Below are 24587 nucleotides of genomic sequence, written 5' to 3'. Positions count from 1 at the left end.
ATTGAATTTTTATTTTCTACCTTAAAATTTTAAAAAAATTCTAGTTGTATTATAAATAAAAGTTAACATTTAAAAGATGCTGAGTTGAATTTAAAGAGGGGTAGATATTAAAATTATAAATAAATTTTGATCTAATTTGTAATATCGCATATGAACTTTGATTTTGTGTAATTTTATAGATTAAATTTTGATTTGACTCAATTTTCAAAATCATTAACAATATTACCAAATTAACATAATTTTACGTTAATATATTACATACACAAACAATTATATTAATTTAATATGAAAATAAGTGTATTTAATTATATAACTCAATTGAATTTTTCAAACACACTTAAAAGTACATATTGCTGTTTAATTTAAGGATATGTAAGAATTTACATGTGGTAATAAGAATGGTATAAAAAAAATTAAGGTTTAAAAAGGCTGGATCTGATTAAAAAAAAATTCTCAAAAAATAAAAAAATAAAATTCAGGTACCAAAACTAAAGATTATTGATCACGTATTCACAGGCCGGTCCTCACTCATACAACTTTAGTATAAGACTCAACTCATACAGACCGAGCCGCCTCACCCGATCTTTGGTGCGGTTTATATCCACCACATAAAAGGTATGGGAACATATTGCTTTTAGCTGCAAATTCCCAAGGCATCTATGGTTGGATAAAAAACTTCCGTCCATTTTTTACAGCTAATATATGTTTTCAAGCACGAGTTGAATATGGAGAATGAAAAACTTAGCTATCTGATAAAGACTTAAAAGATAAAATGATAATCTTCATAAAGAATGTGCTGACCAATGCTAATAAGACCGAATCCGGTTTTACAAACAATCGGGTTTTTTCGGGGCAGACGGAGGACGAAATCGGTTAAGTACTTAGTAGAGCTAAAGGAAAAGGAACATGTATGAAAAATCAACAAATAAGCCACATGAGAAAAGTTCAATAGCAGAAATAATCATGTAAAGATGGGAGAGCATGTAGTGTAAAGTTTAACATACTTTGCAACTTCTTCTACAGTATCCAGGAAGCTCGGGAGATCCAATCATGTATTCCGGGTTCTTCGAACACTCGCCGAGAACAGCCCATCTCTCGCAGCTTTCGTTCGAATCCATGCAGTTATCGCCAGCTGCCAAATTTTTGTCAAAAGAGTCAACATGAATCCACTTTGTTGCTGACCATTTCTCACCTTCGGTTACTGGGCATCCGGCGTGAAGACTGCTTGGATCGGGGATAGCATTAGGGTGGAGACTGAAGAAGAGAAGGGCATCCCCTCTTCGCGGTTTCACTAATTATTTCAGAGATGCAATGGTAAGAAAACAACAAGATATCAATTAATAACTTGAGTAAAATAAATTTTCAGAAAAGCTGTTCTAGTTTCTATGTGGCTAACCTGAAATGCCTTTCTTTGCACAGTCCGAAAGATCGTCTTTTGCAGGAGTCTTGTGAAGTGATGATTCCTGTTGATGAAGTTAAATTAGAAAATTAGTATTAAGTATAATAACATAACCACAATCATCCCCGCCTAGCACCGTTTTGGGAAGCTTATCCCATTTATCATCCATAAGCATGTATCTTATATGTAAGAACAGATCTCAAAAATTTCCAAGGATGAAATCATGAAGCCTAAAAAATGTTTAAACCATGAGAAAGCACCAGTCGAAAAGAACATGCAACTTAAATCACGTGAAATAACAGCGGAAGAGTTCTAATACGATTATGGACACTTGAACAAACCTCTGCTTCAGGGAACACGGTTTCACCACCTTTGGTCACATTTGTAAGATACATTAGGACAGTTGCCGTGCGGTGTCCACCCCTGGCAATGTTCACCTTGTCAACAAAGTAATCATAATGCGGATCATATTTCTGTCCATGCTCATATCTCAATACTTGTATGTCTTCCCCATTTTCTGGAATGAGAAAACAAATCATGTTAATATGTACTTAATTTAATCACAATTTCTAATGTTTTTCCTCCATTTTCCTAAAATATATATACAGATATGTATGTACCTGGTTTTACATTAAACCTATCATACATAAGGTTTGTCACTCAACCAGGGAGTAGCGTGAAGCTTTATGATGAAGACTAGAAGATAATCACATTAAGATTATTTAGATATTGAATGTTCACAGATCCTTAATGCTCTGTTTGGGAACATGAATTTCAAATTTTGGATTTCATTTATTATATAAATGGTAAGAATGTGATGCATAAATTATGAGCAAATTAGTTGAGATTCAATACAATATATGTTAGAAAACGATAAAATTATTGATTTGTGAAATCCAAGAATACTTTAAGAATTTCAAATTTATTAATAAATAGGCATCTAACAAATACATGAATTTGAGAAATTATTATGAATGTTACATTTCTAAATAGTTTACTACTTAATTTACACTATTTTTGAAATCCAAATTCTAAAATCCGAATTCTCAAAAGCTACCTAAAAAAAAGCACTGGAGATGCATAAATTAGCTATCCAGCTATCTGATTCACAGACACAGAAATGTGCAGAAATAACAACCTTTATCTTGTAAAAGTACCATGGAGCCCCATGTACTAGGAGTTAGATTGCATTTTGCCCCCTTCACTCAAAAAATGGGCAAATTAGTCCTTGTAAGTTAGATCAAAGAGCAAGCTAATACTTTCCAATTATACTGTTAAAAACTAACGGGGTAGACAGAATAATCAAATAGTTACCTGTGACGTGCCACGTTTACCTTGTTTTGACATACAAGGACTAGTTTTTAACAGTAGAAATGGATGAAATTTTTAACACGAAGACCATTTTGCTCTATAATCTAATGTACAAGGACTAATTTGCCCATTTTTTGAGTAGAGGGAGCAAAATGCAATCTAAATCCTAAGACAAGGGCTCCATTGTACTTTTACCGCCTTTATCTACGCAAACTGCAGAACATTCAACATTTTCCATGCCCACAGCATAGTCTCTGGTCAATCTTGTCGATTGAGACTTATCAAATAAGGTTTCGTGCATTCAAACTGGAGGATACAATCACAATAGCAGAACCTAACTAAATTAATCATTAAAATGCAACCTAAAACCTTGACGGCTTGAAGATATATTTCAAATTTCACTAACCTATAATCATTATGGTGTGCAAGAAATCTTCACATATTGTCAAAAAGTCATGAAAACATAAATTTATGCCAAGGAAACAAAGGAAGTGATTGTAGTAGTCAACACCAGTTGGTGCCAATGGTACTCAGGCACCAAGGGTCAGCTGGTTCCAACGATGCTCGAGCACCAATGACCAGCTGGTGACCAATCGTGCTACTACCCAAATTAATTATGGTAAAAAGTTAAGATAAGGAGAGAAAGATGCATGACCAACATTTTTCTTGAGCATTCATACCTTTGGGAAGAAATGTCCATGTTGAAATCTTGTCCTCAATACCAGCAACAATAGGATCCTAAAAAAAAAATGGAGAGTTTACATAATGTGTCTCGTAGAAATACCCAATAATTAAATGCATAATAGTTTCAATGTTGTGAGTGCATCCTTTAAAAACTTATGGCTAAAAGCTTGTCAAAGAAAACTCTTTTGAACATCATTAACATATACTTTTCATCATAATATGCCATACAACTCAAGGCTATATAAACAATGCAAAAGCATGAAACTATGGGACCAGCACTATTATATGTAATAATAAAAGCATGAAATTTACTACCATTTTCACTAAATCCCACAAAAATAGTTTCCTTATATATCAAATGGCCAATGTTAGAAAGGGGCGAAGCCAAAACATTGCTTTAGGGGGCAGAGATGAATCATCAATTTTTGGGGGCCAAAGTGCAAATTTATCATTATACTAATATGCAATTTCATAAAATTTTAAGGGGCTAAATGGGAAATCTACCATCTTTTTTTTTGAGAAGGGGGGGGGGGGCGCAAGGCCGGCCCTCCTACAAAGGATTAAGTGTTAAAGTAAAGCCTAGAGCTTGGTTTCAATAAATGCCAACAATTAGGAACTTCCATGATTGGATCAAATTAAGATTTAAAAGCAATACAAATATAATGCATAAAAAAGTGGATAAATGATTGAACCTTTGCTTTAGAAATAAACATCCCTGAGCTAGTACGGACTTCGCTAAGCTTGCTTTTTCCACTAACATTATCAGCAACCGCAGATCTCTTTAGCTCAGATTTCGCCTTCATAGTAATAAAAAAAGATCGAATCATTATAAAAGTACTGAAATTAAATGAATTCAAGTTCTAAAACAATCGATGGAAGTGGAAATGCAACTTACAAGAGATATCAAGTGATCGCATTCGAGGTCCGTCAAGAAGCCTTCATAGACAAAAGCTCTGCAAAAGAACAAGAAAATCTTTTTAAAACAAAAAGAAAATGAAATTTCTACTGAAAGCAGTGGCGAAATGAAGAGAAAATTGAGACCTAGGTTTCCAAGAAACTTGTTTGACTTTGGAAGGATTGATAATGGAGCTTGGAGGAGACAAGAAGGAATAGCAAGACTGGTACAAGAATGAAGCGATTGAGAACAATATCATGAATCGCAATGTGCAACTCCTCGAAGCTGCCATTGAAAATATCGAATGATTTGGATCGAAACTAATTTTCCGCGAAAAAGAAAGAATAAAAGTCAAAATTTTCTCGGGAAAATGACACTTTCTTGATCTGATTCTAAGTTCTGACTTTCTGACAAAGAGAGTTATTTAATTAAACTATAAGAGCAGCAATTCACGACGGTTGGTTATTCTTTAACTGGTTATTATTTTATATGTGATGAGATAAACGGTGGCGTTTTATATGATATTTTTGAAAAAGAAATTATTAAGTTGTAAAATATGCCTTGTATTATTTATATGGTTGGAATTTATTTTTTTATTTTTTACTTTCATGAATTTCGTCACTCTAATTTTTTATTTTAAAATTTAAATTTAATTGTTAATATAATTAAAATTATAATATATTTTGAAATAAAAATATTCTTTTGAGAAAAATGTAATAAAAAAGATGATATTAGAATGCACTTAAATTTAATATAATAATTTTATTGTTGTTAATAGCTGGATTTAGATTTTTAAATTTAAAAATTAGATGATTAAAATTTTTAAAATAAAAGTAGAAGAATTAAACTCTAAACCTATAGAGAGTATAGAAACTTGAGTACAATTTAGCTATTATTTAATTATGGTATAATGATAAATTTAAGTTTACATCATCTTTTATCAATTTGTCCCTTATTCTTTTTTTAATTAAATTTGTCTATTAACCTTTCATAAAGAATCAAATCATTTTCCTTTTAATGAAAATGTTGATTAAAACATTTTCTTTTATAAATTTTATAATTTTATAATAATTTTTAATTTTTAAAATATATTTTTTTAAATTTTTTAAATTTTAAAAAATCAATTAATTGTTGGCATCCATGTTGTAATACATATATATGCCACGTCAACAATATAAGTTGATTTGATAAATAATGCAAGTTTAAGAATTAAAAGAGACAAAAAAATTAAATAAATAGCTAAAATAATTTTTTATAAAGAACAAATAAATCATTATGCCTAATAAAATTAAATTTAACATCTTAAAAATTTATAATTTAATTTTTGTCTTAAATTTTTTTAATTTCGTCCCTGCTTCGAGGGCCATCCCTAACCATGTTACAGCATGGACCAGTTTTAATTCTGAGACTCTTAAACAATGAGATGTAATGCATATTTGTCAATTGAATCATGATGAGAGGGATAAAAAAGTTTCTATTAAGTTTTTAGTTAGGTAAAAGTATAGTAGCAAAACGCAATCTCACTCCCAATACTGCGGCCTCGTGGTAATTTTACCTTTTTAGTCGATGACCAACTTCGAGTTGAATCTCGAAAGAACTCCAATCCCTTCCCTGTTATAACTAAACTGAGTGGAATTTATCTTTCCTCAATCACCTTTTTTTTCACTTGTACATTTTGTATGTTGCTATGCTCGAGCTGTTTGATTGGTGAGAAAAGAAAAATCAAAATCCATGTCAAAGGAACATGATGAAACATAATCCCTTAAATTGTAGCTTCTTCACAGTTCAAATAATCACCTTCTGGCAATGCACAGAAAACTGAGAAATTCTCTGGTTTTCTCAAAGGAAATTTTTTTTGGCTGAAGTGTCAGCAAAAGAAAATGTAAAAAAGAACAAAAAAACTGGTAGTTTGTTTACTTTGTTTCACGTTCTAAAGACCCAAAATTCCTTCAATAAGCTAATTATAGGAAACAAAGTAGTTTCAAACTTTCAGTTTTCAATTTGTTTTTATAGATTTATGCCAAAATAAGGGAAATGGATTGAGAGAAAGCCTACTTTTAGGCACAAAAAACCAGGTGATCTGTCGAAGTAAAAAAAAAATCCAATATTTCAATTTTCACACTTTTTTTTAATTATCATTTTCAGTATCTCCATTTTCTTTGGCTATTGTTGTTTTTTTGTTTGGCTTCTATGGTCTCCCTGGTTTAAAACCAAAAAAACCATGGGAGGTACCAAAGAACCTTCTGCACATTCATGGTATATTCTTGCATATTGCTTCTTTTTTTCATTTTCATTTTGTTTGTATTTTTGCGGCATTGGGTTTTCAAAGAATTTTAGAATATTCATATGTTTTTATGATTTGATGTTATATGTGTACATATATATATTGTGCGGATGCTTTGAGTTTAATTTTAAGGTTTATTTTCATAAAATAATTAGCATTTGATGATTTGAATCATTTTTTTCTTCTTTTTTTGTGGTTTCTCAGGTCTCCCTGGTTTGAAAAGCCATGGGGGATACCAAAGATTCTGCTCATTAATGGTACTTTTGAATGCATCCTTTTTGGACTTTTAGCCTTTGAGTCCCTCATTGTTTATGTTTTGCAGCTTTGGGTTTTATGTATTTATACTTATGTTTGATCTTTTTAGGCCTCTTTTCATATTATATATATATGTAATGGATTTGTAATTTCTTGCCATGTTCTTTAATTTCTTTTCATTCAATTTGTTCACACCATCTGTTTGTTAAAATTTCTCACTTGTAGTGGTGAAACACCAATTGGCATCAAACTAATCAAGAAAGCCTCTCAAAGGAGGAGATGGGAGCCTTTCCGGTTTCGCAATCCACGGAGACAGCAACATCGAAATGCTTTCTCCGACACGACTGCAACTCGTGGTAATCAAATCATCCATTTATTTGGTATAAGAAAACATCAATGATCTTTGCTAAAAACATGTTGGTGGCATTTTTCAGACATTGCATCATTAAGCAATGAAGTAGAGACAATAAATGTGCCATCTTCAACAACTGTTAATGAGGACTGTTCAACACCTACCATAGAATGTATAGAACCAAATCAAGAATCTATAGGAAGTTTAGGGTCTATGGAACCTGAACCAAATTCTTGTAATAAGGCCAGCATTTCATCGGATTCCGAGAATCAGTACAGTTTTGCTCAAATCGTTCAATGGCGTGGTTTCCTTCAGTTACTAAAGAAAGGTCCCGGAATTGCTTCTCAAACTTTACCTCAATTCAAGCCTAGGTTCTCTAGGAAAAAAAGCAAAAGGCTTAGAGATGAAATGGTTCCAAATCTATGTTCAGCTCTTGATGCTGAAATGTCCTGTTCTAAATCTTCATGGAAGAACTTTTCTCTTTCAGAACTTGAAGAAGCAACCGATAACTTCAGCCCTGGTATTTGTTTCGATTTCATTATCCTATGATCTTTTTTTGTGTGTGTGTTTATAAATATTTATTTGATAGTCTTTGTGTTTTTTTCTTTGAGAAGAAAATCTGATAGGTGAAGGAGGGTATGCAGAAGTTTATAAAGGGAAATTGAAAACTGGAAACCTCATTGCGGTTAAGCGGCTAAACCGTGGTCCGTCAGAAGAGATGACCATCGATTTTTTATCTGAGCTCGGAATTGTAGTTCATGTTGATCATCCAAATATTGCTAAGTTGATTGGTTATGGAATTGAAGGAGGGCTGCACCTTGTTCTCCAATTGTCTCCCCATGGAAGTCTTGCTTCATTACTTAATGGTTCGTTTTCGCCCCCCCCCCCCCTTCAAGCTGCTTTAAGTTCTATTTTCTTTAAAAGTTCTTAATTCAACTTATTGCAATGCATGCATATGTGCATAAATATACATCCAGGCTCAAAGGAGAAATTGAATTGGCAAATCAGATTCAAGATTGCTTTAGGGGCTGCTGAAGGCCTTTGCTACCTTCATGAAGGTTGCCAGAGGAGAATTATCCATAAAGATATCAAGGCTTCAAATATTTTGCTTACAGAAGAGTTTGATGCTCAGGTACATGCATGCATGCATGCATACATACATACGTACATATATAAGTATAGGTTTGGGTTGAATTTCCAATGTGTTTGCAGATATGTGATTTTGGACTAGCAAAATGGTTACCTGATCAATGGACTCATCATACAGTCTCTAAAGTCGAAGGAACATTTGGGTTTGTAAATCCTAAACCCTAAACCCCAAATTTTTTTTTTCTAAACCTTTGAAAACTCTTTTTTTATTACATAAAAACTCTTGTTGTGACAGTTATCTTCCACCTGAGTTCTTCACGCATGGTATAGTTGATGAAAAGACAGATGTCTATGCTTTCGGTGTGTTGCTATTGGAGCTTATCACTGGGAGGCAAGCCATAGATAATTCACATCAAAGCATTGTTACGTGGGTAAGGTTTGCTTTACTGCACCACTTTGTTACTCGGACTTGGTTTAAGCGTTGGATATGAATTTGAGTATTCGGAGTAAACTTGTCGATTCTTTACCTGATCAACTGGAACCAACCCATATTGACCATAACAAGTCAATATATTGAAATAAAAAATGACTCGAATGTGAAATGATCTAATCTTGAAATGATCCAACCCTGCAAACTGAGTGTATTCCCATGATTTGAATTTTTGCAGGCAAAACCTTTGATCAGAGAAAACAAGATGGATGAACTTGTTGATCCGATTTTGGTCGATGCTTGTGACTCAGACGAGTTGCACCGTATTGCTGCAACAGCTTCTATTTGTGTACATCAAACTGCAGCAAATCGACCCCAAATGAGCCAGGCATGTCCCTTTCATTTTCCTCTAAACTAAATTTTTTTCCTTCCAACCAAACAATCATTATAAGTTACTTGTACTCCAAGTATCAACTGCAGTTTTTGATGATTATTTTTAAACACAAGTCCTCATTTGTCTTAAAGTATTTATCTGATACTTATATTTGACATAGGCATGAAGATATAATCCCCATTAAATTCTTCAAATATAGGAAACAATTATTTTTTATCTATATACTGGTCTAGTTTAAATTGAGTAACATGGGTGTTTGAATATAGGTTGTGGACATCTTGAAGGGTGATCTTAGCAGCTTGGAGATGCTGAAACAAAGAGAGAAGGACCAAAGGACTTACTCAGAGGAGATCTTTGATGCAGAAGAATACAATCCAACAAAGTATTTGGATGATCTTTATCATCAAATGGAGATTCTTTTAGAGCACTCTAATGATGTTTAAAAAAAACTTTGTTAGGGGCCTCATTGAAAATGTATCCTTAGTCTTCTTTTTATAGGTGACTTTGATTTTTTTATTCTTACTCTGATTTTGTAAATTATGTAAATTGTGGATTTTTTTTTGGATAAGTTGTTTTCTTTTATCTAAGAAGCAACAAAAATTTCACTGTCAACTTAGAAAATATTTTTACTAAAGTTAAAATGTAATTTTATTATTTTAATAATTTATATCTTTATAATTTAAAAAAATATGTATGTCACGTTAATAATTAATTACTTTTAAAAAATTAAAAATATTTATTTTTTAAATGATTTTTTGAATTTTTTAATTTTAAAAAATTAAGTAATTATTGACGTAATATTCACGTGATGATCCACATATATGTTACGTCAACAAAGCTTAAATAATAAAATAGACGAAAAATTAAATAAATAGTTAAAACAAATTTTCTGTAAAGTTGAAAAGTTAAATATAAATTTATAAATATTTAAAATACCCAAATAATTATTTTATATTCAAAATAATTCAACCTAAAATTATATATATATATATATATATATATTAGAGAAAGTATGGGCATTAAGGAAATTCCGAACTCCAAGCTTAAAGCAGAGGCATGGCGAAGAGTAAAAGCAAAGCCATTCTCTCTGTTACACCATTTTTACGTACAAGCAACTCTCTTTAAACCACACGAAAAACCCAAAATAAAAAATATTTAAATTATGACATTATTAATATATATAAATCTAAACTTCTCTAAATATAATATAACACAAATGTATTAAAATTTATATAAATATAAAATAGGTTAAATTTTGCTATTAATCGTTATACTTTATGAAAGTTATGGACTTAGCCCTTGTACTTTAATTTGGTCATTTTTTGTCCATATACTTTTTGAATTTTAAAATTTTAGTCCTCAATAAACGATAATTGTTAAATTTATTAAGTTATGCTATTTTTAAAATTTGATGCAGCGAACATATCATCATATATGTAATACTATGCCAGCTTGTTATTTATATATATATATGGATTAATGATTGTTATTTGCGTCAAGATTAAAATTTTAAGATTCGAAAAGTATAGGGACTTGGAATGATTCGATTGGAGAATATTAACTAAATCTACAACTGTATGCAGAGTATAAGCTAGTAATTGAATTTAACTTAAAAAATTAATTGTTGTTGCTTGGGTCAGAATTAAAATTCCAAAATTTGAAAATTATAGTATTAAAATTTATCAATTCAAAAAGTACAGAGACTAAAATTGATCAAATTAAAATACATGGACTAAATCTACAACTTTCGTAAAGTATAAGGACTAATAGCAAGTTATAATTTTGGTCATTAAACTACACCCAAGTTCATTAAACTATTAGTAAATTTACATTTTGGTCACTCAACTTCAAAAAGTTACAAAATGGTCACTTAACTATTCAAAAGTTTTTAATTTTAGTTATTGGGCTGTTAAAATTGTTGTTGTATAGCATTTTCTATTCACAACCTCCAATTGAGAGTTCTTCTTCCCCTTCTCTTCTACAGCTCCATGTTTTTTTTTCATGAAACAATTTTGAATGTCACAAACTTGTGAACTAAAATCTAAACAGTTTTCTTCTCCAATATTTGACACTGACCAACAAATCAACTTGGGCCAAAGCTATATTCTTATACTCATCAATGGGCATCTCTTGGAGCTCATTAATCGAACTTTGAAAAAAACTTAACAGCTCAGTGATTTAAATAAAAAACTTTTGAATAATTTGGTGACTTAAATGAAAACTTTCAAGTAGTTCAATAATCGGCTCGAATCTACAGTCAATCCTATTTCCGATAGGAGCAGTTGACAATTGAATCCAACTTTTTCCCTTATTTTCGTATCCGTAATAGTGTGAAAGGAAAATTTTGTAACTTTTCAAAGTTAAGTGACCAAATCATAAACTTTCTAATAATTTTTTCCCATGATTCTCTTTATAAATACTACTAATCTTTAATCTTTGCAAAAACCATCATCCACAACTAAAAAAATAACCTGTTATTGAAGTCATTACCAGCATTTTCACTTTCAATGGCTAAATTCAAGAATGCTAATCCCTCTTCTTCATCAACTTCAATTTCAGACAAGACATTTACAAGTTTAGGTAACCTTATCAAGCTCCTTCCGACAGGAACTGTCTTCATTTTCCAGTTCCTTAACCTTGTTTTAACCAACTACGGCCATTGCAGCCCTGTTAACAAGGTCCTAACCAGCACCCTCATTGGCTTATGCGGTTTCTCTTGTGCATTTTCTTGTTTTACCGATAGTTACAAAGGCGGCGACGGTTTAGATCATTACGGCATAGTAACGGTTAACGGACTTTGGCCGTCTTCGGGTTCGGATTCGGTCGACTTATCGAAGTATAAGCTGCGTATAGGCGATTTCGTTCATGCTTTTTTTTCGGTCATTGTGTTTGCTGTTTTGTCGTTGTTGGATTCTAATACCGTCCAATGTTTTTATCCGTCATTTGAGGCTACTGAGAAGGTTTTGCTTATGGTTTTGCCGCCGGTTATCGGAGCGGTTTCGGGTTTGGCTTTTATGGTGTTTCCGAATACTCGACACGGGATTGGGTACTCTTCATCCACTGATTCTTCCGATAAGTACTCTTCGGACGATGAGTCGTAAATTTGCTGTGTATGGAATAATTTTCCATTTTGCATGAAAAAAACTGTATAATTATATTTTAATTTGTTTGTTTGGATTGTAATGTGTGTTTGAAAATATGATTTTTTATGTGTAAATTAATGGGATGTTGATGATGTTTCTATAATTCAAAGGTAAGGTAAGATGGAGATAGAAATATCGAGGAGTTTTTATGTGATATTTATTTAAAAAATGAGTAAATTAGTTTTTGTATGTAAAAATCAGTGAGCAAACTTAATTTTTAACCGAACAATCAATTTATTCTTTAATTTAATGTACATAAATAAAATTACTCATTTTTTGAGAAGAGAGAATAAAATATAATTTCATTCCATAATACTTTTACCTAAAAACATATTTAAAGAAGCAAATATGACAGTTGATTTATGCTTAAAAAGTTTGTTTCATGGACCAAAGTGTTAAATATAGATACGGCTATATTAACATTTTAAAGTTAAGTGAATATTTCTTTTATACAATATTAAAGGTAGGGGATGGAGGTAATACAATTTGAACTTATACTAAACAGATTTTTGATAAAAACTTTAACCAATATTTCATTTAAATTTAGACAAGAGTAGATATTGAATCTATATAACTGATAAGAATATCTTCAATAATAGTTAATGCAATGAAAATAATATTAAATATAAATTTTGTAGACATTTCATATGTAAATATATAAATGGAATTTGTTCCTTGAACCCTCAGGTTTCGTTTAGTTTTAAAACATAGAGACTATTTCCATTTTCATTTTTTTTTTAAATGAAAAATATTAAGGTTGTCTTTGGTTTTTTGATAAACAAAAATAAAAAATTATTTTTAATAATCAAAACATTAAAATATGTTTGGCAATTATTTTTATCAAAATAAATAAAATAAAATAAAATAAAATTACATTTATATAGATTCAAAACAGAGTACCAAATTTAGTATTAAAAAACAGTTAAAAAAATATTTTTACGCTTATATGGATTTGAATGATGACCAATTCATCTAAAGCTACAAATTTTTATTTTTATCTTTTTATTTTTACAGCTCCTCATTATTTTTTAATTTTCACATATTTTCATTTTCCAAAAATTATTTTTAAAAATTTCAACTAAAACGCAGTAAGAAATAGAAATGAAAATTATCTCTATTTCTCTATTTCCTGAAACCAAATACGAAATGGAGCTTAAGAAAAACATGTTTGGTTAAAATTTTGAAAATAATTTTTTGAAAATTTGAAAACAATGTAAAGTCATTTCCATTATATTCACTAAAATTATTTTGTAAAATTGAAAAAAAAAGTTGAAATAAAGATTTTAAATTAGAATATATATATATATAAGAACTCTTAAATTAGCAGTTAAAAAAGAAAAGAAGAAATGAAATGAAGCATCATCTTGCACTATAATGCAACTCTCAATAGTCTCAAACTCTCCAAAAGGTATATATAAACTCACATGATTATTCAATTCAAAAGAGTCCCACAAACATTATTGATTTAACACTCAACTTCAAATATATATTAAAATTTACGAGTGAGCATAACGTACATTAATACGCCGCTGGATGGGACTCCTACAAGAAGGGCAATCCTTCATTCCTTGTTTCTCATGGAGCTCATTGCATGCAATGCAAACAACTTGATGAGCACATGGGATGAAAACCACCGACATCTCCTCCGAAAGACACATCACGCATTCGCGTTCGCGTTTCACGGCTCCTTTCCCCGAGAACTCGTGAAAATCTATCACTGTAAGAGGGGTTCGAGATTCCTTTTGACCTGTACCGTGTCTGTTATCTGTAAACCTCCCTGCGTGGCTTCCATCGATGCCCCTTCGAAGTGCAGCGATTTTTGAAGAATCTGTTTTCAGTCTCAATTGAGAGATTTCCTTTTCGAGTCTGTGAATGTCTTCTTTGTATTTTTGTAAACTGGTTTCGGCTTTTGACTTCATCATGTCCTCCTTTAATTTTGTTGACGTTTCAATTTCTTCTCTTTCCTTTTGTATTAAACTAGCTCGAGTAAGTATTTCTTCCTTCGCCGTTTCTTCTTGTTTCAATCTAGCCTGTCATTGTTTTTCTTTTCAATGAGAGTAGGATCACAACATACGAAAGACTAAAGTACCCTCAAATAATATAACTTTTTTAAATACGAAAAAACATTTTTGTAATTTCCCTAACCGAGTTGGTGTCTGGTTAACTCGTGACACCAACTAAGTAAAGGGGGCTTAAATAATAGTATAGAAGTCATAATTATCAGGAACAACCCCAAATAGCAGAGGTTCATTTTCTTCAACAAAACAAGCATCATACCTCAAAATTTCTGTTAAGTGGTGGCTTGAAACCATACAATTGATATGCTATATCCAATCAACTTGGAAATACATAGAAATATTTTCAAGAAAGCATGAAATTTGTGGGAAAAAAATACAAGATAACTACACCAAATGTTTTGATATAATTTGAAATTAGCGCTACAATGTAACAAATATTAGCTTCTACCCAATTTTATTCAAAAAACTTTTGACATCAAAATCCAAACCAAAAATGTTAATTTAAAATGAAAAAAATTAAGTATAGAATTGACCTGCAAATCTAGAGCAATTTAGGCAACCTATACTCTTTTGGCATGTCATTGCAATAAACAATCTCAAAAATATCTACTCTTTAGAAACATTGTCCAAACAAAGAATATGTAGTAATGAATACGATTGACCCACACAGCTTGAGCAATTTACGCAATCTGTACTCTTTTGGCATGCCATACAATGGATAATCTGAAATTTTCTAGAGACTTATTCTTTGCATTTTTATTAACTTTTACTGGCAAAAACATATCTTTTACACCTATTTCATGCAAGTGCACCATTTATATGCGTTTACCGTTTGTCACCTCAAAGGAGTTTCCCAATCGTCTGCTGCACTTACTATGATGTGAATGTAACACCTACATGAAATAAAGGACGCAAAGAGACTGCCATGCAAAAATATTTTAGATCCAACACTTCACTTTTGGGACTTCATAAATGGTGTCAAATCATTAAAAACACTTTCCACAATCTCATAAATGGATTACCTTTGTGGAGCAGATTGGCAATTTCTTTTGAAAATTCAGATTATATAACATGCAAAAGATTATGAAGTGCAACCAGGTCTATTATCAGAAATCCGAATCATCTACATCAAGCAATGGATGATTTCCTCACGAAGTCTCATTTTTATGAAGCAGCTGGTAGAAAATTTTATAACATTACCTCTAGTTTCTATGAGGAGAACATTTGAGAAAGTAGAGATGAAGATATGCTTGAAAATTAAACGTTCATGAAGACATACCTCAAACTGTTCTTCAAGAGCTTTAGCCTGCTGTAATTCCTGTAGCATCTGGGCAACCTTGCGTTTTTCAGTCATGAGTTCTTCTTGGAACAAAGCTTTTGCTTCTCCCAAGACTGAACTTTCATCAGTGTTTTTTTCTCCCTCTTTGATACCTCCTCACAGCTAGCTGCCGACTCTGCCGCATGTAATTTTGCAGCTTCCATCTCTTGTCGTAGAGCTGCATTTTCCACCTCAAGCCTGCACACAGTAGCATTGGCACGTTCAACCTGCCCACTAGCCTTAGACAAAGCAACATCCATTTCAATGAGCTTCTTCTTAGTGTTTTCTTCCAAACTCAACTTCTCTTTCTTAAGCCGTTCAACTTCTTCTTTCTCTTGCCTCAAAGTCTTAAGTTCAGCTTTGTCCTTACTTAGCCGACAGGCGGCCTGCATGACCTTTTGATTGGCCCACTCAGTCCATTCCTGGAGCTGATTTTGCAGTTCCTGCACCCTTGGGACCAGCTTCAGAATCATCTCATCCTTCTTATCCTGAGGGGCCCAATGCCCATACAGCACCCCAGGATAGCTTGAACTACTAGCCTCGGAATGAGAAACAGTAGGCACTATAGTTGAATTGCTTTTGGTGGGCAATGAGAGGGAAAGCTCCGTATCAGCGGTTGATAATGCGGGTGAATGTGGGTTTTTGGTAGGTGGTAATTCAGGTGGAATGTTTACTGGTGAAGTATGATTATCATTATCTAAGCAAAATGCTGCAGAAGAAGAGGGACCAGAATTAACCGAAAGATTGTGACTACCATTATCTTGAAGGACATCAGCTCCCATTGCTTTAATTTTCAACGATGCATTTTTTACATTAAGAGCAGCAGAGTCCGAGGCTGATTTGAGTTTCTTGTCTGTGATTAAACCTCCAAAGCCGCTTACTTTAGCTCTCGATGATCCTTTAGATCCATATGTCCTATAGTTTTTATCTGGATGAAGTGACTTCTGCCGAAGAATATGTTCTCTCTTGGAAGAGTGAATCTTTCTACCCACGAACTTTTCTTCCAATGTTGAAGACTGAGATGTTCCTGCTGCAGTGAAGGTTTTATCTGCACTATCAGATATGGAGTTTGCTCCGTCTTTCTCTGAGGCTATACCACTTAGAACAAGGGAATTCTTTGATTTTGTTGTGTTATTGATTCCTATAGATGGTACATCTGGCAGTGGACTATGAGAACAAGGAATAGATGGAACAGGTTTACAAGGACTCGGAAGGTTCAATTCAGAAGTTTTGGCTTCTGTCTTCAACGCAGGTTGGTTGAAAGTAAAAGAAGTCCCATTTGAACCTCCATCGCCAGCAAAACCATTTGTCGGGTCACCATCCATAGCACAAGCATGCGAGACATTCATATCACAAATTAACAAGCACCACATTGCGTCCCCAATGCTGAAGAAAGGCCGAACTTCTCGAAGAACACAAACCAATTCTGCTAATATATATTTCTCCAGCTGCTGCAGATCCTCAAAACAGTGGTCCTTTGAAGGAATACAATCTCGGCCACTTCTCAGATATGCTAGGGTATTATCCACTATATTTGAGACAGTGTCTTTACAACCATAACAAAGGCCAGACCTCAAGACTGCCTTAATAGCCATCTCTTCTGTGTAACCGCAAGCAATGATTTTCTTTATTGCACTCTTGAATATCGCATCCAAATTGCTTAAAACAAGTTCTTCTAGCTGAGCTTCTGTGAGATCACTCCAATCAGCGTCTTGAAATCCATCAGCTTCTATCTCCTCTCTAGGCTGACTTGGCCAAGCCTCGGAAGAACCTAAGGTGCTAGATAATCCCAGGTCGAGTTTTAATCCGTTGGAATGATCCTGATTAACACCGCACAAGTCACATGCACTAGCTTGACCATGAACTGGGTTGACATCAAACCTCTCAGCACAAAATTCATAACTCGGACACCCATTTTGAGGTGAAGTTATAATCTTATTCGGATCACCTAAAGGCGGATCAGCCCGGAACTTCCTCTTATTCCTACTACCTTTTTCTTGAATTGATATCAATGGAGACACTTGGTTACTACTACTACTACTACCTTTAAGAACCATTGATGCCATTTTTTAAGCTGAATCAAAAACAAGAACAATATGAACACGTTTATAAAGCTATCAAACCCAGGCAAAACTATAACACAAAAACCCCAAATTCAGAATTGAAATTTTATTTCATAATCAGCTCATTAGATCATTCACTGGCAAACGAAAAATAGTATTTACATCATATTATACATTCAAAATAAGATCGTATCTTCATATCTCAATATCTCATGTACCGAAATTCACAGCACCAAAAATCTAAATTCCGATACAAAAAAAAAAAGAAAAAGACAAACTCAATTCAAAGAAACATAAACTATCCGATCAATGCATTAGCAAAAACCCACCAAGTAAAACCGAAAATTTTTTATCCGATCATTCATTTCCGATATGAAAAATAAAATTAAAAAAAAACCAATAGATCAATAAAAAGTTTCCAAAAAAATAATCGATTCAATCGAGGTAACAAAAGATACTTTTACTTTATTCATGATCAGATTTCGATAATAGATAAAACATACCCGATTGTAAGCTTATTTTCGTTGTAGCAAAAATCAAAGGCGAATCTCTCAGAGCATCGGCAAAATGGAAGAAAATATATATATAGGAGAGAGCTATTTTTTGGATTTTTGTTTTGTTTTGTTTTGTTTTTATTTTATTTTTATGTTTATTTTATGTTTATTTTACATTAAACGTCTCTCGGTCACTTTCTACAAAAAATTATTAAAATTTTTTATTTATTTATTTACTTTTAATGTATGTGGTTGTCTATTTTGCATTCCTAAATTAGCCATGGTTAAAGAAAAATAATTTTGGGCTTGGAATTTTGTTTAATTTTTTGAAAAAAAAATTATTATTATAATAAAATTTCAAATAGAAAATTGTCTCTTCAATTATTATACCAAAGAATTCCTTTAAACCACATTTCTTTCAATTCATTTGTTAGTTCACATTATGAAGTTTATGTTTGATATCTAAAGATGATTAAATTATAACCAAAAAAATTATTAAGTTTTTAAATATAATTTATTATATTTTTTTACTGATTTCAAATAGACAAATACCACGTAAAAAAATATTTACTTTGTTTTACAAAATTTAGCTCATTATATATATTATTTTTAAAAATACATTCAACTTATTTATTTTATTGAATTTGGTATCTAGCATTAAACGAGCTCAAATTGTCAACCTTTCATCGTATAAAAAAGTAAAATGATTAAAAAATATTTATTTTTTATATTTTTATTTTAAAAAATTATTTTTTAGTGGAATAAAATATACGATAAAAAAATCTGGTTACAAATAATAATAAAAATTTGGTCACACTCAGTTAGAGGGATTCATCGGCTGAACTAAGTGTGGGTTTGGATGGGCGATTGGGTGCGGTGCGGTGCGTTTAGCTTACTTTTTGTCTCACGCTACAGTATCGCTACAGTATCTAATCTCACCGCTACCGTTGTTTTTACACTAACCGCAGGTAAACGCACTGCCCATCCAAACTCACCCTAAATTTAAGTCAGACCTAAGCATGATATTAACATAATTTATGCTTATCCAAATTTGGTCCGACCTAAAATATGGATCTAAAATTTTGCTCAAACCCACCCATATTCCAAAAAAAATTAACCCATATTTTCAAAAAAAATTAACCCAATTTTAACCAAACATGTTTTTCTTAAGCTCCATTTCCAAAAAAAAAAATTGCCGCTTGAAATTAACTCATATTTTAAACAAATCTAGTTTTTTTTTTGTCTAAACCCATCTTTCGGGTCTAACATTTTTATTCAAACTCTCAAAATTTGGATAAACCATTAAGCTTGAACAAATAACTTGACCCATGAACAGATTTAACTCCAACTAATTAAAAAAAAGCCCCCAACAAACTCGTAAGGAGAGTTACAAACGACCAAGACGCAAAGACCTCAAACAGTCTAGTGATGGTAAAGAAGCAAAGACCATGGGTGATCTAAACAGCAAGGCAACCGACGACCAACAAAACACGATAGAGACCAATATAACCAATAAAGCCACTGAATAGCTCCAATTAGAGGTACTCATGGGTCGGGCCCAGAAAAAATTTCGGCTCGCATCTTAGATTCGGGTCTGGCCCGGCCCGAAATACGGGCCTGAAATTTTATCCTGGCCCGACCTGGGAAAAAATTTCTAAACCCGAGCCCGGTCTGATCCGACCATTTTTTTAATAAAACACTAAAAATTTATTTTAAAAATAAAAAATTTTTAAAAAGTATTTTAAAAATATTTTAAAATTAAAAAATAAAAAATATATTTTTATTATATTCGGGCCAGGCCGGGCCGAACTCGGACCAAAAAAGTGGTGCCCGAGGCCTAACCCGTTTTCTAAACGGGCCTCATTTTTTTTTGCCTAAGCTCATATTTTGGGCCTATATTTTTACACAAACCCTCCCATATTTCGGGCATGCCATCGAGCCAGGCCGCCACGAGCACCTCTAGCTCCAATCCACAATACATTTATCTCAAATGAACAAGGAAAAGAGCATCACCCATTTGAGAGCGGTTGATAAAGGAGGTAATCGGAGACTTCTAACCACGAAACTCTTCAAGAGGTGTCACACAGCCTAGAAATGCTTCACTAACTTACCAGAGGTCAAATGGCCAAAGCGGAAAGAGGTTATCTCATTCAAGGTGGTGAACTGACACCGGGGGTCAACGACAAAGTGAAGTGATACCCAAAAAAAAAAAAAACTCGAGAGAAGCAACCAGCAACCGTCTGTCCTCTATTCCACAAAGAAATTTTGTCGAATGGCTATGGCGAGGCGAAGGCAAAATGCGCAGCCATTATTATTCCAAGAAAAAATAAGAAAAATAATAGTGTAACAATGACACACAAACAATTTGTGCATCACGTAAGAATATAAACTAATTATATTATTATAATAGCTAAGTATAATAAATGAAAGTGCAAATTAAAAAAAGTTGTAAACAATAATTAATTATAATTAAAAAATATGCAAATCAAATTATTTAAAAAATTTATCCAAACATATTAACTAAATATACTATAAACGTTTTGAAATCATCTTTTAAGTAAGAAACATCATATTAACATTGTTTTCTAAAATAAATAATAAAATATAGTATATTTCAAATAGATATATATAGTAAATGTAAAACTCTCGTGATTGGCTTGATAATTAAGAGTTATTCATCTTAAAACATATTCGGGTTCAAACTTTCAAGAGAGCAGTGATAGACCTTTTGGACAATTCTCTTTGAATATTTTTTTTTCTTTTGATTAAAGTTAGAAATCTCTTTATAATTAATTCAAAACATTTATTTATTTGCAACATAAATGCTGGAAATCCCTAAAAACAAAAAAAAAATCAAATTCTGCTCTCTTCACAAGAGTTTCAACATGATGGGGTTTTAAAGGATTCAATGTAAGAACCCTGCACCTAGACAACAACGGCGTGATCAAATGAAACGAAGGGTTCTCGGTAGTCAACCCCAAAAACACAATGCTTCCATCTTCAATCACAAGCAAGAAATAATTTTGCTTTGACTTCTTAAACCTATGAGCTTCATCAACAAAAAGCAGTCCTCTTATTATTCTTAACCCTCATTTTCCTAGCTTCGTCAATAGTATCTTTAACATCTTTAACCCCACAAATAACATTAGATAAAGATACAAATCGATACAAAAGCCATTCTTGAGCCAAGTTAACAATGGATATAGCAATCGAAGTCATACCGGTACTAGGAGGACCCCAAAATATATTAGAAGGGATTCTGTTACAATCAATAGCAAAACCCCATCATGTTACAATCAACAGTCTTATCTATGTGTAGAGTTCTTACAATCCATCTTCTAATACAGAGACCAGAAGGAATGATATTATAAAAATTATGTATATAGGTTGGATGGGGATATTACACTCGAATATCCATTATCCAATTTACTTTACTTTTGCATGAAAACCATATACACTTTATTTTATTTTTGCGAATACTAAAATTATAATTTAAACATTTTTTACTTTTTTTAAATTTTATTTAAATATTTATTACTTGCTAAATTTGAATATTTAACAGATTTAAATATCTAGTGAATAATTTATTTAATTCAAAGTCAAATAGTAATACTCAAATTCAACACACAAAAGTTTACTAGTGAATTGATACAAAGGACTCTAATAACCAAATGACAGTCACAACTGTTCACAGCTATCTTATTTTTTTATGGTAAAAGTATAATGGAGGCCTAGAAATCGAATTGCATTTTGACCCTATACTAAAAATTTAAGTAAATTAGTCCCTGTGTATTAGCTCAAATAACAAAATGATCCTTTTATTAAAAATTTTATTCATTTTTACTCTTAAAAACCAATCCATGCACATCAGCAAGAGATACATGCAATTGTCACTATCTAGTTATTCTATTAAGCACGCCAGCTTTTAATAGTACAGAGGGATGAAATTTTTAAAAGAAAAAACCATTTTGCTCAGTGATCTAATATAAAATGACTAATTTGCCCATTTTTTAGTGGAGAAGACAATGCAATCTGACTCCTATTATTAAGACTTTCATGGTACTTTTACTTATTTTTTGTTTGTTAAAAGTCATACACATACAGCTTGTTCTTTATGCTGAAACAACCCTTTTTTCCCCCTCATAGTGAAGGAGTTGCAACGGCTGGGACAAACTTGATTGAAACGCTGTTGACACAGTGGCGTTCATCAGTCGGCACCGAAAATCCTTCCCCTTTAAAAACATGACCCAAGTGTCCCCCACAAGCTGCACAAGTAATCTCGGTTCTTCTCCCATCAGGATCAGGCTGCAAAAGCATCAGTTGCATGTTTATGATCTAATTGAAGGCCAATAATATTAGTATGACACCGAAAGGAAGGGGATTCGGGAATGAAAAAGACTCACGGTTCGGTTTATGGCTCCAGGGAAACCCTCGTAGAATGCAGGCCAACCGCAGCCGGAGTTAAATTTGGTTGTGGACTTGTAAAGTGGTGTACCACAACCGGCACAATTGTAAACACCTTCCTGGAAAACTTTGTCGTACTCTCCAGTTCCTCGTAACCTGTAAATGATGAATATCATCAAACTTTTGGGGCATTATAGACCAAAGTATCTGGCTACCTAAATCAATTAAGCAAAGTTCTAACATTCCATGTTCGCCTAAACTAAAAGTTTAGCAGTCTTCTGGGGCAAATTCCCGCACATTTTGAACTCGACGTTTCGAAATTTCATGTTTCAATGCTGGGCTAGGGAGGATGACACTGAGGCTTATGAAATGGAATAAGATAAAAAGAAAAAAGAAAAAAAGGGTCATTCGGAGCTTAAGAACAAAATAGATAGCAATGAAGCAAATCAGTGTCTCCAAAACCTTGCAGCCAATTTAATCTCCAACTATGAACAATGACTACTGGTGTCGAAGATGGATGTCCCAGAGAGACCAAAAGTGTCACGATCCACATCAACTTGCAATATATAGTACCTATTCATACTCACGGTTTTGTCCCAGAAAAAATCATGTAGGCTCAAAATGGCACAAAAACTTATATCTCCAGTCCAACCATAGTACATAGCCGATATGAGATTCGTGACTCCCTCTATGATCATGACACCTTCTCTACCTCTATTATTCGTTTGGTTACTAGTGTAATAACATGAGAAAAACCTAATTTAATATATATGCTCTGAAATAATTAAGACATAAAATAAAAAATAATTAGTAAAAATTTAAAGATGTAATTAGAAAAATAAGTAAAAACTAATAAGACATTTTCACAATAAGCGAAAAAGTTTTCCTCCTCTTTTGACATAAAGAAGTCATGTGGCTAAATATTACCAATTGTGATTAGTTTATTACTAATGAAAATTTTATGCAAATCTGAAAGCTTTCTTTTAGATCAGGAACATAACTTTTCAAAATAAAATAACTACGAAATCTATTAACTTTTTTTTTTCAATTGAAACCCATTAACTATAAGCCTGGTAGCTTCTTCATCATGATTTACAACTAATGGTCACAGCAAGAAAACTGTAAACTACGAAATTCTAAAACAATCAACAAATTTTACAGTCAATATGAATATTATTTTTTTAAATGAACAAAGTCAATCCAAGAAAACTCAACATTGCGATTCAAATACTTGTTCAATGGAACAAATCAAAGATACCCAGAATCTAAAACAAGTCAAAGTTTCTAAACGGAAGTAGTGATGATGAAATTGAAATGATGGCGATTTTGTTCTTACTCGGTTCCTTTTTGACGTAGGATCCGAAACTGTTCTGGGGAAAGAATCGCCCGCCATTCTTCCTCTGTTTTATGAACGGAACCCGATGATAAACCCATATTCAAAAGGCTACAAATTTACAAAGCTCGAGTCTCGTATGCTGCAACTTCACCTTTAAAACCCTAGCGTATGAATCTGGACTGATAGTAGAAAGAAATTGTCTTCTTTTTTTATAGTTTTTCCCTAATTACTGGAGAATGAAACTGGACCGAATGTTGGGAAATGGGGAAGAATTTAGGATAAAGCAGCGTTTAGTTACTAACGTCGTTTAGTTACTAACGTCCCTGGACTCCAGCGCGATGCATTTAATTTTTTCTTTATACTAGAGTGTTGAGAAAAGTTTATTTAAATTAGAAAATAAAAACCATTGTAGGTAGAGGCTATCAAAGAAGATTATATAACACTAATTTTTAACAATTTATTGATTTAAATAAAAATTTTGAATAATTTAATGAATATATTATAATTTTTTAAAATTAGTTCACCTAAATAAAAATTTATTAATTAGATATTGTGATTTAACCTTTAAAAAAATAATTATCCACTATAAATTTTATGGGCTTTTGGACCAGTAGTGGATACTATAGAGGCTCAAATTTAAGCCCATGGGTTCATTATGAAATCACTCAAACAGCTTTACCAATGGAATACAAACAAAACGGCTGCGTTTTTAGTTATA

General features: G+C 32.3%; 5 protein-coding genes across 7 annotated transcripts; 2 read left to right on the top strand and 3 right to left on the bottom strand.

Moving 5' to 3' along the window:
* Nucleotides 1-766: 766 nt before the first annotated feature.
* On the bottom strand, nucleotides 767-4763 carry LOC107926438 (probable prolyl 4-hydroxylase 4). The gene is made up of 7 exons (XM_041101404.1): nucleotides 4436-4763; nucleotides 4290-4347; nucleotides 4087-4191; nucleotides 3391-3448; nucleotides 1741-1916; nucleotides 1397-1463; nucleotides 767-1291 (listed from the first exon to the last, which is right to left on the bottom strand). The coding sequence occupies exons 1-7, from the start codon at nucleotides 4579-4581 to the stop codon at nucleotides 996-998; spliced, it is 906 nt and encodes a 301-aa protein (XP_040957338.1). The 5' UTR covers nucleotides 4582-4763; the 3' UTR covers nucleotides 767-995.
* A 1167-nt stretch (nucleotides 4764-5930) lies between these two features.
* LOC107926412 (receptor-like cytosolic serine/threonine-protein kinase RBK2) lies at nucleotides 5931-9705 on the top strand. Of its 3 annotated transcripts, XM_016857264.2 has the most exons (10): nucleotides 6404-6545; nucleotides 6778-6830; nucleotides 7054-7184; nucleotides 7263-7700; nucleotides 7795-8046; nucleotides 8158-8312; nucleotides 8393-8472; nucleotides 8565-8700; nucleotides 8938-9087; nucleotides 9360-9705. In XM_016857264.2, the coding sequence occupies exons 4-10, from the start codon at nucleotides 7394-7396 to the stop codon at nucleotides 9534-9536; spliced, it is 1257 nt and encodes a 418-aa protein (XP_016712753.2). In that variant the 5' UTR covers nucleotides 6404-6545; nucleotides 6778-6830; nucleotides 7054-7184; nucleotides 7263-7393; the 3' UTR covers nucleotides 9537-9705. The 3 variants fall into 3 exon arrangements, with proteins under 3 accessions (XP_040957337.1, XP_016712751.2, XP_016712753.2); XM_041101403.1 differs by lacking the exons at nucleotides 6404-6545; nucleotides 6778-6830 and adding an exon at nucleotides 5931-6364; XM_016857262.2 differs by lacking the exon at nucleotides 6778-6830 and having other exon boundaries at nucleotides 6382-6545.
* A 1836-nt stretch (nucleotides 9706-11541) lies between these two features.
* LOC107926411 (protein DMP2) lies at nucleotides 11542-12367 on the top strand. Its single transcript, XM_016857261.2, has one exon. The coding sequence runs from the start codon at nucleotides 11601-11603 to the stop codon at nucleotides 12192-12194; it is 594 nt and encodes a 197-aa protein (XP_016712750.1). The 5' UTR covers nucleotides 11542-11600; the 3' UTR covers nucleotides 12195-12367.
* Nucleotides 12368-13623: 1256 nt separating this feature from the next.
* On the bottom strand, nucleotides 13624-18282 carry LOC107926489 (putative E3 ubiquitin-protein ligase RF298). Its single transcript, XM_016857351.2, is given in 4 exon segments — nucleotides 13624-14266; nucleotides 15534-15628; nucleotides 15631-17646; nucleotides 18139-18282. Coding segments are annotated over 3 exon segments (2637 nt in total). The 5' UTR covers nucleotides 17639-17646; nucleotides 18139-18282; the 3' UTR covers nucleotides 13624-13732.
* Nucleotides 18283-22110: 3828 nt separating this feature from the next.
* Nucleotides 22111-24224, bottom strand: LOC107926360 (peptide methionine sulfoxide reductase B5). The gene is made up of 3 exons (XM_016857200.2): nucleotides 23870-24224; nucleotides 22533-22689; nucleotides 22111-22434 (listed from the first exon to the last, which is right to left on the bottom strand). Exons 1-3 carry the CDS (start codon nucleotides 23965-23967, stop codon nucleotides 22270-22272), a joined length of 420 nt encoding a protein of 139 aa, XP_016712689.1. The 5' UTR covers nucleotides 23968-24224; the 3' UTR covers nucleotides 22111-22269.
* Between the last annotated feature and the right edge of the window lie 363 nt (nucleotides 24225-24587).

Source organism: Gossypium hirsutum, chromosome D09 (assembly GCF_007990345.1).
Source record: "Gossypium hirsutum isolate 1008001.06 chromosome D09, Gossypium_hirsutum_v2.1, whole genome shotgun sequence".
Taxonomy (NCBI): domain Eukaryota; kingdom Viridiplantae; phylum Streptophyta; class Magnoliopsida; order Malvales; family Malvaceae; genus Gossypium; species Gossypium hirsutum.
The sequence above is the reverse complement of the archived record's forward strand: the minus strand, read 5'-3'. Positions and strand labels throughout refer to the sequence as shown.